Raw genomic sequence first — 18,469 nt, forward strand, 5'->3', positions numbered from 1 at the left:
GGGTGGAGGCGACTGTTTTATGTAATCGCGGGGCGGCAGGTTTGCTGGCTGGCTGCACCGGTGAGGGAGGGACCCCCGAGCCCGGCTGACACTTCGCGGCCCTGCCAGCCTCCCCCTGGGGGGTCCCTGGCACAGCTCTGGGTAAACAGCTTTGAGGTTCATATCGGGGTGGACGGAGACCCGACGTTCTGAGGGAACAGCTCCCCCGCCTTCTCCGGGTCCTTCACAGTTTGGGTAAACTGAGGCCAAGGTGGGGGTTGGGGGGCCTGGGGCTCAGAGGCAGGCTCCCGTTCCTTGCAGATACCCTTCCTCTTCCTCTCTTGGGTTCTTTGAACTACTTGGGTAAACTGAGGCCCAGGAGGACGGGAGCTCCGAGGCCACCTCGCCCTCCTAGCCACAGACCCTTCCTTCTCTCCGGTTCCTTGGGGAGACTAAGGCCCGGGGGAGGGCGGTGGGGGATCGTGCCAGCGCCCCGGTGGACCCGGAGAGAGGTGTGGCGGCGGGGGACCGTCACTTCCTCGCCTTCGCCTCAGCTCCCTGGGCCAGCGCGCCCCCACGCCCAGGCAGCGGGTCCTCCGGGTGCGCACGGCGCTCCCGCCCCCACTGCCAACCCGCCCCGCCCCGGCTTCGGGGGCACAGCCCGCGCCCCCTACACCCCGCCCTGCGCGCACAGGCCCGGGCTGTTTATCTGCGGCCCCCACCCCCTGCACCCGAGGGGCCCCTCTCGCCCGCCCCCAGCACCCCGGGGTGCTCCGGGCCTTAGATAAGCCAGCAGGCTGGCACGGCGCCGCGCACGGGGCGGAGAGGTCACGGGCTTGCCAGGGGAGGGGCCGATGGGTCGGGGCTGCGCCCCCCGCCCGTCTGGCACCCCCAAATCCCTAATCGCAGCGCGATCTGCTCTCGCGGCGCAGCCCCGCGGGACGTGGCAAGAGCCGACCTGCAGAGCCTGTTCTGGCCGCGGCGGCCGGGGGGGCGGGCTGGGCGTGGGGGTGCCGGCGCTGCGGCACCTTTAAGACGAGGGAGGACCCCTCTTGCCCTCGGACAAACCAGGAAGGGAGTCGCGAGCATCATACGGGGCTTTGCGTACTGTACGGCTACTGTAGGGGCAGTGACGACGACGCCCGCCCGAGCGAGGTCCGCGCCGCGGGCAGCCCCGATCGCGCGTCCTCCGGGTCCGGGTCCCCGCGAGGTAAGCCGCCCGGGCTGAAGGGGACCCCTCTCCGGGAGAGGTGGGTTTTGTTTTTCTTTCTTTTTTAAAAATTTCCTTGCGGGGTGGGGACGCGTCCGGGGGCGCAGTGCGCACCCCGAGCGCCCGCACGGAGCGGAGACGGGGTGGATGGGGGATTTGGGGCGCCTCCGCAGCTCCGGGGTTCTGGGGACCAAGGTTGTCCAGCCACAGCCGGGGGCGGGGGGGGCTCCGCCCGGGTCCCTCCGGGGCGAAGGGCACGAGCCCGCGCCCGATCCCCTCCTCCCGTCGCGGGGCTCCCTGCGCGCGGCCCGGGGGGGAGGGGAGTCGGGCCGCATCGAGGGCGGAGGTGGGGGTAGAGGGGCGCGTCGCGTGCTAAGTTTGCAATAGGGCCCGGGGCGCGCGCCGCTCCCCTTTCCGAGTGGTCGTGGGCAAGCGGGAGGGGGGGCCTATCCGGGATTGCGCGCAGACGTTGGAGTTGGCCAGGATGGAGCTCCATGGGGGAGGGGGAAGGGGGCTGAAAAAACAGGGAGGGGGGCTTTGCAAAAAAAAAAAAAAAAGCAACGAGAGAGGCGGAGGGAAGGGGTGGGGTGTCTGGGAGGCGGGCGCGGTCTCGCGGTTCTCTTGGGCGCTGTAGTTCTTTTTCTTAACTTCAAGGCTTGGCTTCTTGGAAGATGGTCAGGGAGCTTGAACTACAAGTCCCAGAGTGCCCCGCGATAGCGGCGGCTCAGGGAGGGGCGTTGCAGAGGAGGGGTGATGAGCGGCGTACCAGCGGGCCAATGGAAGCCAGAAGCCGTCCGGCGCGGCGCAGCATGGGGGTGGGGCCTGCGTCTGGGCGGGGCCTGCGTGCGGGGCGAGGTTTGTGGAGGAGAGGCGGGGCTTCCGCGGCTCCCTTGCCGGGGGCCGGTGGCGGTCCCGGCTTCCGGCTGCCGCCCCTCCCCTCCTGTTGTGTAACCGTCCCTTGGCCCCCCCCCTCCGTTTCAATATTTTATTTTTTTCCCCCTTTCTCTGTAGTTCCGGACGCTCCGGGACGAGGAGAAAGGTTCCTCCGCAAGACAGGACGTTCCCTCCCCGGGGGAGGGTGTGGTGTCGCGGGACCTCGGGGCTTCAGGCGAGGCCGGGGATGCGCGGCCTGGCGCGCGCCGGGCCGGGAGCGGGGGAGGTGACGGGCGGACCCAGATCCGGGGTAATTTGCATCGCCCTCCCCCCAGCCCGGGTGGGGATTGGCCGGGCGGCGGCGGAGGGTGGCGCGGGGCCGGGCTCAGCGTCGCCCGCCGGGGCTCGGAGCCGCCAGCCCGCCGCAGCCATCGTCACGGTCGCCGGGGCCCGCGCGCCGCCCGGGAAGGAGGTAGGAGCCGCGCGGCCCCAGGACCGCGGTCCCTTCCCTTCCTTGTCCCCTTCCTTCTCGTCGCCATCGCCACCACGTGCGCCCCCGCTGCCGACCCCACCTGGGCCTGGCACCCAAGGGTGCTCACTTGAGTGGCGGAAGTGGAAGAGAGACAGATGGCTTCCCTGGTTTCCTCCTCTCCTCTCCCTCCCCCTCCAAGCAGATCTACTTAGCTCAGCACCCGTGAGTGACTAAGCCCAGTACCCGTGGGTGACAAGCTCGGCGGAAGCCCCGCGTCTCCCCCCCTCTCCTTGCCACAGCTGCTTCCCCCGGCGCGGGTGTCTCTGGCCTCCCATGTCAGCAAGCCAACCCCCCACCTCCAGCACCACCTTCCCCCAAGCCTGGGCCCAGGGCGTCACCCTGAGTGGCCGCTCCCACGCTGAGGAGGGGGAGCCACCCCAGGCACCAAGCTGATTGCTTGTAATTGGCAGGGCTGTGATGGGAGAGGTCCCAGGCCCTTCCTCCTTCTCCCTCCGCTCAGGCTAGGCCTTAGGTTGCAAAAGGCTTCTCTCGGTTGGGGGCACAACTGCTCACCCCAGGATTACCTCTCCACCCCACACCTTTCCCGGAGGGACTCCCAATGGCTCCCCCAGCTGGGCCCTGGCACCTCTCCGGGGCTGGGCTCGGGGCTCTGTTTACCGGCAGGCATCGCTGTGGAGACGGCCTAGGGGAGGGAGGGAGGGGACAGAGCCTGGGCTGGAAGACAGGCAGGAAACAGGATCCAACGGGGACACTGAAATTTTAATTTGCCGGTCACTTGGGGGGTGGGGGTATTTATTATTTAGTTGAGATTGGCCGTGGCAGAGGCCAGTCTGCACTGGGCCCGGGAAGGGGGAGCTCCACACCTCCGGTCCCTGCAGTGTTTGGGGACACTGAGGCCAGAGAGGCAGAGCCCCTTGTGGCCTGTTGTGGGGATGGCTGTTGGGCAGGAGTGCCTTGTCCTTGGTGGCTTTTGGGTGCATTCTGTTCTTTTCCTTGAGGCTGTGTGACCTATAGTTCGGTCCTTGTCACGTAGAAGGAAACCGAGGCTTGGAGTGGGGAGGTCCCACGTGAGCCAGGGTTGGCGAGGGGCAGAGGGAGGTGGAAGGCATGAGGAAGTAGGGTGATACTCAAGGTCACGAGTCCAGTGGTCCCGCCTCAGAGTGTAGGGGTCTTTCTGAAATCCCCTAATGTCCCAGGGCTGTCTGCCCACCTGTGTCTCTCAGAAGAGATCAGTAGGCTGCTGTTTGGGCCTGGATGCAGGAGTAACACCTGTCACTGTCACCGACTTAGGGACTGTGCCCAGGATGACATTGAGTCCAGAGAGGGCTAGAGAGATTCCAAGGTCACACAGCTGGAAGCTAGTGCTGCCTCCCCATCCGCTCCGTCTGCCGTGCTGTGGTCTGGTGTCCTGGGGGGCTCTTCGAGGGACCCCAGGACCAATGATCACAGCCGGTGCCCAAACTGAGCAGAGCTGTGGTTTGGACTGATTATTTCAGAAGGGACAGACGTTGCTTTCCCAGGACCCAGGGCCTGACCTGAGGAGTGGTCCACATGTGAGCTGGCTGGGCCACCGCCGTAACCAGCTGCTGTCCTATGCCCCCACCCCCGAGTCCTCCATGTCCTCTCACGTTTCCTGGGGCCACCTCAGGGCACCCCAGGGTCTGCTGGGAGTTGGGCATGGGTCTCTGCCACCTGAGCCACCTTCCCCACCTCTTGTGCCCCAGCCTTCTCACTCAAGGCCATCACAGGCCCTTCAGGAAGGCTGGGAGGCAAGATGGGGCAGGGGCTGCCACCCACCCAGAGAGACCACATTCTCCCTCTGCCTTAGTTTCCCTGAGTGTCCTCTTCCAGACTTCCCTTAGCCGATCTGAAACAGGTTTGGAGCGGCTGGTGGGCGGGAGTGGCTCTGCCACCCCGGATTGGCACAGGGACCACAGTCATGCCAGCCCCCTGGGGTTGTTGCCCCATGGCCTGCACAGGCCCCAGGGCCCCTGTGCCCTGCCTGAGCTCCCTGGGGGGCTGTGTCGGGGGAGGGGAGAGGCATCCTGGGAAGAACAAGTTAGGCAAGACCAGCCAGGTTCAAATTCCAGCTGGTTCTGTGACCCTGGGACAGTAGCCTCCCCTCTCTGATCTAGACCCCCTCGCAGGAGTGTGAAGGCAGGTGGGATGAGGTGGCCAGCTCCCCTCCGCCACCGCAGCTTCCTCTCACGTCCACAGTGTGGGGTCTGGAGTGTGGCCGGAGGACCGGCCCCTCCATCTGTCCCCTCAGCAGGCTGGGCTGCTCAGTGGCCGTCCCCACCCACACCTTTCTGGTTTGACGGGAAACAGGCCTGGGGCCCACCTTGAGCCAGGATGTGTCTGAGAGGGGAGGTGGCGCCTTCTGCAGGCCCCTGGGCCGCCGGGGGCTGGGGGTGGTGCAGGTGGCAGGCAGGCCTGCCAGGTTGCCCAGACTTTCATTTTGTGGGCATGTTGCAGAACAGGTGCAGCCAGGCCCTCTTCCTCCTGGGAGACACTGGGATCACCCCCCACCCCCACCCCGCTCTGTGCTGGTTGCCTGCAGTGGTAGGAACCTCGCTCCCTTCCACCTGGGGGAACATTCTAGCTTCCACTTGGAGCTGGCTGGGCCTCCCTCCTGGCCTTCCTGGCTGTGTGGCACTCAGAGCGTGGGAACAGGGTGGGCCTGGGCCCCACCCTGGAGCTGGGCTCCCCACAGGCCTGCCTGTCCCCACCCCCACACGCACACACTTCCCACTGGGCTTGCTGCCTTCCTGCCTCTGGCCCTTTAAGGCCCAGGGCAGGAAGCCCCTCCCCATTATGGCAATAAATGCAGAGTAAATGGCGGGCCTGTTTGAGCCCTGCCTGGTCCTCTGCTGCTACCTAGTCCAGGAGGACGACGGGTGGGCAGGGGCCACCCATGTGCCCCCACTGGATTCCTGATCCATGAGACCAGGCCAGGCTGGCATTGGCATCAGGTCAGGGCACTGTAACCCGGGGACCAACCTTGCCACACAGGCTAGGAGGGGGTGGGGACCCAGGGCCAGGGGCCTGGCAAGCTGCACCTGTGAGCCAGGCCTGCTGCTGCTGAGTGCCAGGGGGCGGGCGCCCACCCTCTCTGGACCTAGTGTAGCGGCAGTGAGACGCCCCGTAGCTTCCAGGAGCTGTTGGGCACTGCGGCAGGGGTGCACCAGGGGGCCTCGGGCCGAAGCTCAGTCTGTCCTGGCCAGAATCCGCAAGGAAACTGAGGCAGTGAGGGCCATAGCCTTCCACAGGGGCTCGTCCAGGTACCCAGGCAACCCAAGAGCTGGGATCGAGAGGCCTCCCCGCCCCTCGCCTTGCTCAGGCTTCTCCCCAGGCCTGAGTGTCCTTCCCCCGTTCCTTGAGCCTTCCTGGGCGATCCTTGCAGCTGGCAGATGTGACAGGGCCGGAGTGTGGACCTGGCCGGGTCTGCTGCTGTGTGACCTTGGCCGCCTGCACGTCTCTGATCCTGTCAGGGCTATGGAGGGAAGATGTGAAGGCAGGCGCCTGATTAGTTCCTGAACGGTGGGGGGAAGGGGAAGGCAGATTGACTTGAAAGTAGCTACAGCAAGTAATCCTAGGTTAGACAAGAGGTGGGACCGGCAGCTGTCCCCTGATACTGGGTGTGTCAGCCTGCCAGGTGGGTGGAGCAGGGTGTGGGCCCGGGTCTTTGGTTCCTCTGACCTTTGGCTGTGACCCTTCTGTATGGCCAGGCCCCAGGAGAGTGTGCCCCACCTCTCCAACCCAGAAGGGGCCTGCCAGGGCCTGCCCCTTGCCCGTCCGCCGACTCAGCACTGAACAGCCCCAGAAATCCCAGGGAGGCAGGCACAGGCAGGAGCTGTCTGCAGGGACCCCAGCCAGTGTTGGGAAGGTGTCCCTGAGGAGGGACACGGCCCTGGAGCTAGGCACAGCCACAGCTTCAGCATGGCTGATGGGTGTGGCTTAGAGGCAGCTCGAGTGGGTTCCTGGCACCTTGTGTGCCGCAGCAACCATGAGCCCAGCCTTCCTTCTTGTACTTAGCTGGGTCTCAGGGCCATTCCTTGGGTGAGGCCCCTGAGAGGCCCAGGTGGGGTGAAGGCCTGGGGTGTGGCACGGCAGGTGGTGCTTGTTCCTGGAGAGAAGGTGGCTCAGGTGTCTCTGGGGGCCCAGGGACCCAGGAGCTCTGAGGAAGAAGGTGACAGGAGGGCCAGCCTTGCTGATGGCTTCACTGGGTGTCCAGGTCCCTCTGCACCTCACGTTTCTCAGTGGTGTGTGTGTGTGTGTGATGTGGCCTGGGGCCTTATGTGGCCCTGTGTCTCCCAGGCCTGGCCCCCGACAAGGGACGTCCTCCCAACTACAGCCCGAAGGCTGGAACCTGGGTGCCTACGTACTTAAAATAGGGCTTCGGCAGCCCCTGGCCCTGGACCTCAGCGGCTGGTGGGAAGCCAGGGTGGCCGTGCCCGAGGCGACAGCCAGGGCTGAGTCACTTGGGTTTTTTCAGGCCCCGGGGCCCCTGGAGGGACACCTTTGAGCCCTCCCCAAAGGACCTGGGTCACCCCGGCTTGGGATGTCTTTGGGGTCACATACCCCCCTCCCTCTTCGTGGCAGGCTGTGGCGGGAGGGGACAGGCTTGCCTTGTCTGCCCACATGCTCCCTGAGGCCCGGGGCCAGACGGCAGATGGTGGCAGGGGGTGGAAGCCACCGACGGGGGCTCCTTGAGGCCTGCCAGGGCTGTGCCCCCTGGTCCCTACAGTCACATCTGAATGTTCCCTCCCCTGTGTGGCAGTGGGGGTGTATTGGGGGGTCTATTCAGGCAGCTGGTGGTGTGGGAAGAGGGGGGTGGCACAAAGGATCTGTCACCAGCCGCTCTTGCAGGGGCAGGCCCACCGTGGACTGTGCCTCCCACAGGACCTCTGGGTGAGGGCCAGGCCGGGCAGGGGACGGGAGGAGCCCAGAGGCCTCCGGAGGGTGTAGCGCGGACCCTGTCCCTTCTGGGAACAATGTCCAGCGGCCCCTGTCCCTACAGTGGCAGGCAGGCCGATCTGGACCTGGAGGAATGTAGGCCTTGTTGGGTGGCGAAGGGCAGTCTGGCTCTCTGGAGAGGGCGGAGGGGTGGAGGCAGCGCCAGAGAGTTGCACAAGGACTTGGGCATGAGTCACAGCTGGGGGGGGGTGGCAGAGAAGAGGAGGGGTGGGCCCTGGTGGGATAGTCCAGTGTCCCCCCCCCTCAGGCTCCTCTAGGGGTGGCCACCCATTTGCCGGATGGGGAGTCTGAGGCCTGGCACAGGCCGAGCACCGTCCTGGGCAACATAGCAGGGCGGACAGGAGGCCCTGGCCTTGTTCTCTGTGGGGGCGTGGCACGGGTGGTGGTAGCCAGTTCCCCGGGTCTGGCCTGGGGACAGGGCAGGAAGGGGGCACCCCAGTGATCAGGTCCCGGAGCTGGGCTGCACCTGGTTTTGCCCAACGAATCCTACAGGGGAGCAGGGACCAGTTGGGCCTCAGTTTAATCCTCAGTCACCGTGGGGCAGTGGATGGGTGGCTAACCCTCTCTGGCCCACGGCTCCCTGCTTAGCCTCCTGGGGCCATCCGTGGCGAGACTGAGGCTAGGGCCCTCCTCAGGACACCACGTCTGGCCTGCAGGCACGGGAGTCCGCAGACATTCCCTGGGGGTCTCCTCCTCTACCACGTCGGGGGCCTTGGTGCCGCGTTCTGCTGAGGAAGGAAGCTGGGAGGAGCCGGGTTTCCCCTAAAGAAACTGAGGCTGGGAAGAGTGGGTGTCTTCGGCGCTGACGGCCGCCCCTTCCCGCAGGTGTTGGCGCGGAAGATGGCCGGCGGCGTGGACGGCCCCATCGGGATCCCGTTCCCAGACCACAGCAGCGACATCCTGAGCGGCCTGAATGAGCAGCGGACGCAGGGCCTGCTGTGCGACGTGGTGATCCTGGTGGAGGGCCGCGAGTTCCCCACGCACCGCTCGGTGCTGGCCGCCTGCAGCCAGTACTTCAAGAAGCTCTTCACGTCGGGCGCCGCCGTGGACCAGCAGAACGTGTACGAGATCGACTTCGTGAGCGCCGAGGCGCTGACGGCGCTCATGGACTTCGCCTACACCGCCACGCTCACGGTCAGCACGGCCAACGTGGGCGACATCCTGAGCGCCGCGCGCCTGCTGGAGATCCCGGCCGTGAGCCACGTGTGCGCCGACCTGCTGGAGCGCCAGATCCTGGCGGCCGACGAGCCCGGCGACGCGGGCCAGCCCGACGGCGCGGGCCCCACGGACCAGCGCAACCTGCTGCGCGCCAAGGAGTACCTCGAGTTCTTCCGCAGCAACCCCATCAACAGCCTGCCCCCCGCCGCCTTCCCCTGGGCCGGCTTCGGCGGCCCCGACGACGAGCTGGACGCCACCAAGGAGGCCGTGGCCGCCGCCGTGGCCGCCGTGGCCGCCGGGGAGTGCAACGGCCTGGACTTCTACGGCCCGGGGCCGCCGGCCGAGCGGCCCGGCGCGGGCGACGGGGATGAGGGCGACAGCACGCCGGGGCTGTGGCCCGAGCGCGACGAGGAGGCCGCGGCCGGCCTCTTCCCGGCCCCCGCCGCCCCGCCCGCCGCCACGCAGAACGGCCACTACGGGCGCGCGGGGCACGGGGACGAGGAGGCGGCGGCGCTGTCGGAGGCGGCGCCCGAGCCCGGCGACTCCCCGGGCTTCCTGTCGGGCGCGGCCGAGGGCGAGGACGGGGACGCGGGCGACGCGGACGGGCTGGCGGCCAGCACGCTGCTGCAGCAGATGATGTCGTCGGTGGGCCGCGCGGGGGACAGCGACGAGGAGTCCCGCGCCGACGACAAGGGCGTCATGGACTACTACCTGAAGTACTTCAGCGGCGCCCACGAGGGCGACGTCTACCCGGCCTGGTCGCAGAAGGGCGAGAAGAAGATCCGCGCCAAGGCCTTCCAGAAGTGCCCCATCTGCGAGAAGGTGATCCAGGGCGCGGGCAAGCTGCCCCGCCACATCCGCACGCACACGGGCGAGAAGCCCTACGAGTGCAACATCTGCAAGGTCCGCTTCACCAGGTGAGCCGGGGGCGGCCGGCGCGGGGGGGGGGCCGGGGTCCGCTTCACCAGGTGAGCCGGGGGCGGCCGGCGCGGGGGGGGGGGCCGGGGTCCGCTTCACCAGGTGAGCCGGGGGCGGCCGGCGCGGGGGGGGGGGTCCGCTTCACCAGGTGAGGGGGGGTGGCCGGGGAGCCCCAGCACTGCGGGGGCGGGGGGCGGCTGGGTGCACGGGTGGCCCAGGCCGGCTCTCCTCGGCCTCCCCGTCCAGAGGGTCCTGGTGGCCCTGCCGCTGCCCCTCTGGCCTCGGGGCTGCCGTCCTCTCCTTTCTCCCGGCCCCTTCCTGTGCCTTCCTCTGTCCCAAGGGTCGCCCTGCTCTTGCCGCTGCTTGGCATCACTTCGCCACGGTGGAGCTGAAGCCCAGTGTGAGCGCGTAGACCAGGCAGGCCCGGAACTCACCGAGATCCTCCTGTCTCTGCCACCTTAGTGCTGGGAGATTAGTGTTCAGAGCTAGGCCTGCACCAGCTCACTGGGCTTCCCAGCCAGCATTTGCTTTTGGCTTTTGAGACCGGGTTTCTCTTGGCACTTTTTAGGCACCTGCCAGGTCTGGGACGCTCCTGTGGCTAGACGGGACCACCAGGCCACAGGCGCAGGCCTCTCCCAGACCCTGCAGCTGCGCAGGGGGAAGGCTTTCCAAGCGGAACAGCTGTGCCCCGGGGCCGGGTAGCTTGGAGGCTCTCTGGGCTCCACCAGTAGGAAGGGCAAGGACTGAGAAAGAGCCTGGGGAGTTCAAAGCCAGGCCAGGGGCTGTTTGTGATTGGCTCAGAGAGTCTAGAGGTGGCTCCTAGGCTGTGTGGACCCAGGGCAGGCTAGACCTGTCGTTTGTGTGTGTGCACGTGTGTGTGTGTTGTGCCTGTGTGCTGTGCGTTTGTGTGCGTGCTGTGCGTGTGTCGCTGTGCGTGAGTGTGTGTGTAGGGGGTGACTGGCAGGCAGGGGCACAGCCAGGCCCAGTGACTCAGCGGTTACCCCCTGCCCTGGGGTTCCCCAGCCACGCCTACCAGGCCTGAAGAAAGAAGCCATTGTCCTAACTTCCTGGCCCCACCCGGCCCCCTCCCCAGCACCCCGGCCCCCTCCCCAGGGGGCAGTAGAGGAGGGTGCGGCAGGGCCCCAGTGCCCAGGAGCGCCAGGGGGGGACAGAGAGCAGCGTGGGAGGCAGTTGCTTTAGTGGGTGAGACTAGGTGGGAGCGCTCCTCCCCAGGGGAGCGTTCTAGGGTACCCCGGTCCCGTCAGCCCCTGGGCCCCGGGAGGGGCAGCACGGTAGAGGCCCTGGACCATAGTTATAGGCCCCCACAGTCCTGCTCAGGTGTGCTTTAGCCTCCATCCAGGCCTGGACTGCTTCTTCCCCTCAGAGAAACTGAGGCCCAGAGACAGGTGCCTGCTGAGGCCTCTGCGCCCCTGGCCAGCCTACCTACCCCTTCCCTGGGGCCTTCCCCACCTCACTGCTTACCCCCACCTCCTCACCACCCCCCAGGCCCGGGGCCCAGGGGCCCCTGTGACTCACAGTGAGCGTTGAGTAAGCCGGGCCTGTGGCAGCCGGGGTATAATTACCCAGGCCGGGGCTTGGGGTGATGAAACCGGGGCTGCCTCCCACCTCCACCCTGCCTCTGTGTGGCTGCTGGCCCGCTGTGCAACCCCAGGCCAGTCAGGGCCCCCAGCCCCCAGCCTTCTGGGGGAATCTCTGTACCGCTGGGGTGCCGGGCGAGGCCTGTGCAGGCCACAGCCGTTGACCCCCAGTGCTGGTGCAGACCGTGGGAGGAAGTGAGCTGGGGGTGGGGTCACTGAGCCAGAGACAAAGGTCTGCTGCAGAGTGCGGGGGCCATGTCCCCCAGGCGGGGATGGTAGCCTGGGCCATGCCAGAGAGCCCTGAGCAGGGCCAGCCCGCTGGGGGTGGGCAAAGGCAGAGTGGGCCAGTGGGGAATGAATAGGGATTATCAGTCCTCATGATGGAAGGAAGGCCTCAGATTCCAGGCCAGCCTGGGCTACATGAAGAGACCATGCCTCAGAACAGGGCGGATGAAGAAATGTCACACAACTCAGGTTCAGAGTGGGGTTGGGTGAGTCTCTGTGACTTCAGCCCCTCGCTCAGCAAGTCTAGCCCCGGGGTTAATCAGAATGCCCGGCCCAGAGGGCAGGAGATGTAGAGGGCAGTGTGTTGCCAAGCCAGCACTCAGGGCCACGGCAGGAGGATGGCAAGTTCTAGGCAGTTTCAAAGGCCCCAAGTTCACCATGGAGAGGATTGGGGGGGAGGACAGTGCAGCGTGGGGCCGTGGGGTGTCTGTGGGGCGGAGGGGCAGGTTCGGGAGGAGGGTCCAGGAGGTCCCAGGCAGGACGGCCTCCGTGGGGCACAGGCCTTCACGAACATCTTTGAGGTGTGGGACTGTTTGTGTTGGAGACCTGGTGTCTGTATGTAGACCAGGCTGGGCTCCAGCCCTGGGACACTCACCTGCCTCCACCTCTCCAGGGCCGTGATTAGCTGTGCCACCACAGGTTATACATAGAAGCCTTTAAGGGCTGAAACTAGAGCCCCCGGCGCCCACCAGCCCCGGTCCTGGCCCGCACCTGCCCTGCCCGGCCTCTGCCCGGCGGGGGCACTGCAGAGCTCTAGTGTCGTCCCCGGGGCCGCGCCGCCCCGCCAAGGGCCGGCCTGGGCCCGCGCCCCTCGCGGCCAGCCCCCTTCCTCCCCTCGGCCCCTTGGCGTGGCCCGTGCCCGCTGACCGCCCCTCCCCCCCCCCCCCCGCAGGCAGGACAAGCTGAAGGTGCACATGCGCAAGCACACGGGCGAGAAGCCCTACCTCTGCCAGCAGTGCGGCGCCGCCTTCGCCCACAACTACGACCTGAAGAACCACATGCGGGTGCACACGGGGCTGCGGCCCTACCAGTGCGACAGCTGCTGCAAGACGTTTGTGCGCTCCGACCACCTGCACAGGCACCTCAAGAAGGACGGCTGCAACGGGGTCCCCTCGCGCCGCGGCCGCAAGCCCCGCGTGCGGGGCCTGCCCCCCGACGGCCCGGCCGGCGCCCCCGCGCCCCCCGCGCCCCCCGACGGCCCGCGCAACGGCCAGGAGAAGCACTTTAAGGACGAGGAGGAGGACGAGGACGGGGCCAGCCCCGACAGCTCGGGCCGCCTGAATGTAGCGGGCAGCGGCGGCGACGAGGGCGCGGGCGGCCCCGCGGCCCCCGCCGAGGGTAACTTCGCCACCTGACTCGCACTAAAAAACCAACCAAACCAACCAAAAACAAAACAAACAGACAAACAGACAGAACCTAAAAGCGAGACAGAGAGCAACCACCCCCCGCCCCAGCACCTCAGCAAGCAGTTCTCTGCCCCGAGCCTCCATCCATGCGCGGACGAGTGTGCGTGTAAATCCCCGGCCGCGGCGCCTGCCTTTCTCAGATCCTTAGGACACGGTCCCCCCCCTCGCCCCCGCGCCCCTCGCCCCGTCCGCCGCAGGGTTCCGCCCCGGGGGCCCTGCCTGCTCCAGGCTAAGGCGAGGGTGGCGGGGACCCCAGGACAGGCGCCCGGCTCCTTGTTGGTTGGTTTCAGGGGTCTCAGACAGACCTTAAATGCTCTGTCCACTGTGAGTGGACGTTAAAATGGTCCCCGGCTCCCCACCCTCCTTCCTCAGGGCACTTACTAAAGAGGGGGGAGTCCCCCGGCCTCCCGCCCCGCCTGTGGCCTCTCGCACCTCCGCACACCCACCCTGGCCACCACTGACATACAAATTATTTATTCCCCAGTCTGGGTGGCCGGAGCGGGGATTGGGGGGGACGCTGGGGTCCCCACCACCCTCCTTCATGGCACTTACACCTGGCGGGGTCCTCGGCCCCTGCTCAGGGTGACCCCCCCACCCTTCCCATCTCTGCTTGCCCAGACCCCACCCCATGTTCAGAGATTGAAAATTCGTCTTCACCCACGCCCCACTTTTTAAAGCACTTTTTAGATCTTTCCCCTTTTCCTCCTTAAAGACAGTTTATATAGAGATATATAGAGAGAGATATATATAAAATATTCTTCCTCAGAGGAGCAGGCAGCAGTTTGGGGGGGATGTAGCCAAGATCAGAGGGAACCCCAGGACTCAGGCAGGGACAGAGAGGGAGTGAGAGAGGCCACAGCTTAACGTCACAAAACAGCAATAAAACCCCAAGAATTTAGTAAACACAAAGGCAGAACCTAAAGCAAAACCTTAAGAAATATCAGCAAAAGCGGCGACAGCCCCGGGGGATCTTGGCACTTTGTAACTGAACGGGTACTTTTCATTCTTAACTTAAGAAATGTTTACAAGTTGCACCCAGCTTCTATGAAAAATTGGAGAGAGAGCGAGAGAGGAGCGCGAGAGCAGTGGGAAGTAACTAAGTCAATTTATTTTTGTATAAAATAAAAGAAACCCAACCCATTGCTCCGGTAGAATCCACTTGCGTCCCCGAGGCTGAGGGCCGGGTGTCCAGGGATCCACGGGAAGCGACCTGGGGTCCGCTTTTTGCGGCCTGCTGCAGGCCTCCCTCCCTCCCCGTGTTTGCCAGCCCCGCCCCCGTGCTATTTTCTTTCCTCTTCTGTGTCTGTTTGGAGACCACAGGCCTGGGAGCCACAGGCCGCCTGTCCTGTCCTTCCCAGCTCAGGGATGTCCCCGAGAGAGGGCTGGCCACCGGCCAGCCAGACCCTGTCCCCCGCCCGGTCCCCCTCTCCCCACTTGATGGTCCCCCCAGGCACCCCTTCTTTTTACTCAAAGGCACTGACTGTAACCCAGGGCCCAGCACCTGACACCCCCACCCACCCACGCCCCAAACTCCGGCTTCCCCCCAAAAAGGCCCGGTCTTCACCGGGCCACAGGCCACGGACGGGGGCCGGGGGCCGGGGTTGGGGGACGTGGCGGCTGGATGCCAGGGCGCCTGCAACTCCCACCCCTGTGGCCAAGGTGGAGCCGAGCGCGGGACCCCGTTGATGCGCACCCTGCCCCCCGGGCCCTCGCGGTGGGTCCCGCTGGGTGGCCCGACGCTGACTGTCTTTCTTTGGTGTAAAGGGATGCTCGTTCAGAAGGCTGCTTCCCAGTCCCTAGCGCAGGGGCCTCCCTCCCCTCACCGCCCCCCCCCCCCCGCCCCACGACTTCCCTCGGATGTCTCAGGGTCCCCTCTTGGGGCCGCAGAGTGGGTAGGCCCGGGGTGGGGTGGTGCTGGCACCCCCTCGCACCCCACTCCCGCAGTGAGCCGCCCCGGAAGCCGAGCTGCGCCCTCCCGCCCCGTTCCCAGAGAGGTCAGCCCCCCTCCACCCTCGCAATAAAACTAACTTCAATCGCAGTCGTCCTGGCCACCGGCCGTAGACTCGGGGTGGGTGGAGCCCTTGGGGACTGTGGTGGGGGGCCCCCCCGAACCCGCCAGTGACAGCGCAAACCCTCGGGAATTGCACTAAACCCTTGCCCCCGGCTCCTTGCTCCGCTTCTGCCCGCCCACTCACCTTGCCTTAACCGCCAGCCCATCCCGGGGGCCGCAGCCACCGCATGGGCCCAGCGCCGGGACGGCCCCCGCCCCCAGGCCCACCCCGCCCCCGTGTACTGCAATCACATACTGTATATAGAATGTGGATCGATTTTTACAAATTTTTATTCTTTAAATTAAGGCCGTGATAAAAGTTGCCAAAGAGAATTGTGGAATTCAGTAGAGGTTCGAGCGGAGGGCTCTGCAGGAAGGTTTCCTTTGGTTGTTCGGGGTTTATTTTTGTGTGTGTTTTTGTTTTCTTTTTTCCTTTTTTTTTTTTTTTAACTGCCTGGTACCAACAACAAAAAGAAAAAAAAACAACAAAAAAAAAAAAAAAAGAAAAGACAACAGAAATTTGTTACTTCCACTATGGTGAATTTGAGTGTGTGTGAGTGTGTGACTCGGTGAGAGAAGGGCCCAGCCTGCAGGGTTCCCGGGACCCCAGGCTGGGGAGGGGACAGGCCTGCTGCTGTCCCCAGCCTGTGACCTGAGCAAGGCCACCCCTGCTGAGCAGTTGCTGCTCTTTGCCTTCCTACCCCTACTGGCCTTTCGAGATTAAGAAAAAAAAAAGAAAATAAAAAGGCAAAAAAACCATAAAAATGAAAAAAAAAATCTATATATACAGAAACCAATGAATGTAAAGGCAGACCTGGCCCTGCCAAGCTGGACTCAAGTGGGCAGAACCAAAGCGGGTGCCCGGGGGGGCTGCTCGGGAGTGCCCCCCTGAGTGGCCCTCGCCCTGTGGCAGCACAGCTGACCTTCTGAGGGTGCTCGTTAGGGGACGCTGCTGTTGTGGCAGGCGCAACGGCAGCCTCGAAGTGCAGGTGGCCCCCAGGCTGGTTGTTCAGGGAATCGACAGTGCAAGTAGCAGGGAGTTGTAGGGGGACACAGGCTGAAAGAAAAATAGAAAAAAACAAAAAAAGACAAAAATCAACAAAAATATAAATAAAAAAAGAGAGCAAAATCCTATTTTTTGAGAAAGAAAGATATTTATATTTGCAGTTTTATTTTAAAAAAGTTATTTAAGCTGAGGAAACGGCCTTCCCGGAGTTCGGGCTGGCCGGCACCGGACGGGTCAGGGGTCGTGGGGGCCCCTCACCCCAGGCACGATTATCTCAGTTCAGAACTAGCTCGCACTAAATACATATTGATTTACCTTGGTGGGGGCACAGGGGGCCAGGGGACAGAGGGGAGTCCCGCCCCAGGCCCAGAATGAGGTGCCTTGGATTTTGGGGGCCCAGGCCTGGCACATGGGGGTCCGGAGCACAGAACAGACATTCCACTGACTGGATGTAAGAATCTTTATAAAGTGTGGGAGGCAAACGAAAACAAATCAATTGATTTAAAAAAAAATGCACTTTTTGGGGGTGGGGGGACAAGCTTTAAAAGTAATAAAAACAACAAAAGATTATGAAAAATCCGAAAAAATAGAATTCATTTTTCTTGTACATAAAAGAAAAACCCAACCACTAAATGCAGCCTGTTACGACGCCTCCTTGCTTGGTCTCTGTGTTCTGTCTTTTTTGGGGGGTCGGGATGGGGGACACGCATTCTCTGCTGGGTATCACACGCCGTGGGTGGGGCCTGGCAGCGGGACCCAGCAGGTCCCCGGGTGGCTGGTGGGGTGTGCCCGGGCTGTTCCTGGGAAAGGAGGTGACCTCAGAATCCTGGCCCAGGCCTGCCCCGGTCGGAGCGCTGCAGGCCCTGGGTGGGCTGCGCCTGGACTCCAGGAGGCCGCCTAGGTGCTGTCCTTAGCTGGGCTCCAGTGACCTTATCGGGCCTAGGGGGCCGGAAACCTCAGCTGGCTGTGGACAACTTCCTGTCCCCAGGAGGAAGTGGGCCTGGGGCCCTGTCGCGGGGGATGGGGTGGACGCGGGGTCGGCTCTTCAGCAGTCCTCCCTTGGTCAGCTGCATCCCTGGGGTGTGTCCAGGGCGTGGGGGCGGCGGCCTTGGATCCTCTGCCTGCTCTGCAGACCCGGGCGTCAGGAATCCGCCGGGCCTGACCTCTGCGGCCTGGACATCCCCAGGCCCCAGCCCAGGACGTCACACTGAGTCATCGGCGCTCTGGACCCCGGCGGTCAGCGGCTGCAGGCTCGCGTGGCGGTCAGCGGCTGCAGGCTCGGCGCGGCCCCACGCGAGCACAGGCGGCCCGCGCCGCCCGGCCCTCCACCGCACAGCGTCCTCAAGGCGGGCGCGGTGGAGCTCCTTGCCTGTTCGGGGCCGAGTAATACTCCAGTGTCCTCTGCACACGTGCTGTGAGTCTGAGTTCAGTTTCTGTCGGGCGGGTCCGGCCTGGCCATCCCCGGCCCCGGCGTCCTGGGGGGCGACGGGCGAGCGGAGGCTGCCCACGCGGGCCCTCTGGCCCGGCCGCGCGCACAGCTCCCAGGGAGGACGGGCAGGCTAGCCTGGTCTACAGAGAAACCACAGACAGGCGGGTGCCGGACTGGCTACTCTTCCTTCTTTTTTTTTTTATTTGCATTTTTAAAAAACAATTAAATTAGAATACAAATATTAGAAAAGAGTGCCGCGCGGCTGCCCGGGCCCCGGCCTCCCGGCGAGTTCATGCGAGACTCGGCCAGGCCGCCCGCCCCCACCGGCCCCGGTATTGCTTCCTGACGGTCGGGCGGGGCCGGGGCGGGGAGCGCGGCTCCCGGGCCGCCGCCCCGCGGGAAGTGAACCTGAATGAAGTGGAGTTACCGAGGTAGCTGGCTGGATCGACACCCCCCCGCCCGCGCCCCCCGCGTTATTGCACATTGTGGCCGCAGCCCACCATGGCTTCTCACGAACAGCCGGGCCCGCAGGCCAGCGCGGCTCGGCGGGGCGGGGGCGCCGCCCTCAGGGTCCGCGGCCCCGCGCGCGGGCGGCTGGGCCGGGCGGCGCCTGCCGGGTGTTGACCTGCTCGTTTTTTGTACTTTTCATCCTTTTTTTTTTTTTTTTTTTTTTTTTTGTCATTTTACTTTTTTATATGCCCCCAAGAGGAGAGTCCAGAGGTACGGGAGCCGGGGGCCGGGGGGGGGGGCCGGGGGCAGACGGGGACGGACGGCGGCTCCCGCCCTCCGGGCCCCGCGGCGGCGTCAGCACGCGGGCACCAGGCCCTTCTGGAACGGGCAGCGGCGCTTCGGCCGGGGCCCCTCGTCGTCGTCCTCCTCTTCGTCCTCGTCCTCGTCCTCGTCTTCCGAGGACGACGAGCTGTCCAGTGTGAGGTCCACCACGTCGGCGCCCGTCTTGCCGTTCTCCAGGCCGCCGGGCGCAGCCGCCCCGCTGCCCGCGCCGCCCGGGCCACCGCCCGCGCCGGGGGCGCCGGAGGCCGGAGGCAGCCCGTTGACGTCCGGGGTGCCTGCGGGGACAGGGCGGCGG

General features: G+C 65.2%; 2 protein-coding genes across 5 annotated transcripts in view; one reads left to right on the top strand and one right to left on the bottom strand.

Moving 5' to 3' along the window:
- Positions 1-15,455, top strand: Zbtb7a (zinc finger and BTB domain containing 7A). 4 transcript variants are annotated; one of them, XM_021648877.2, is made up of 3 exons: positions 1-141; positions 8,358-9,607; positions 12,384-15,455. In XM_021648877.2, exons 2-3 carry the CDS (start codon positions 8,373-8,375, stop codon positions 12,844-12,846), a joined length of 1,698 nt encoding a protein of 565 aa, XP_021504552.1. In that variant the 5' UTR covers positions 1-141; positions 8,358-8,372; the 3' UTR covers positions 12,847-15,455. The 4 variants fall into 4 exon arrangements, with proteins under 4 accessions (XP_021504552.1, XP_021504550.1, XP_021504551.1 ...); XM_021648875.2 differs by lacking the exon at positions 1-141 and adding an exon at positions 708-1,229; XM_021648876.2 differs by lacking the exon at positions 1-141 and adding an exon at positions 708-1,189.
- Pias4 (protein inhibitor of activated STAT 4) overlaps positions 15,221-18,469 on the bottom strand; it is a 15,116-nt gene continuing 11,867 nt past the window's right edge. The window contains exon 11 of the mRNA XM_060371150.1: positions 15,221-18,449. Within this exon, the coding sequence (XP_060227133.1) occupies positions 18,187-18,449 (263 nt within the window). The 3' untranslated portion in view covers positions 15,221-18,186. The remainder of the gene's footprint in view (positions 18,450-18,469) is intronic.

Source organism: Meriones unguiculatus, chromosome 17, assembly GCF_030254825.1.
Source record: "Meriones unguiculatus strain TT.TT164.6M chromosome 17, Bangor_MerUng_6.1, whole genome shotgun sequence".
Taxonomy (NCBI): domain Eukaryota; kingdom Metazoa; phylum Chordata; class Mammalia; order Rodentia; family Muridae; genus Meriones; species Meriones unguiculatus.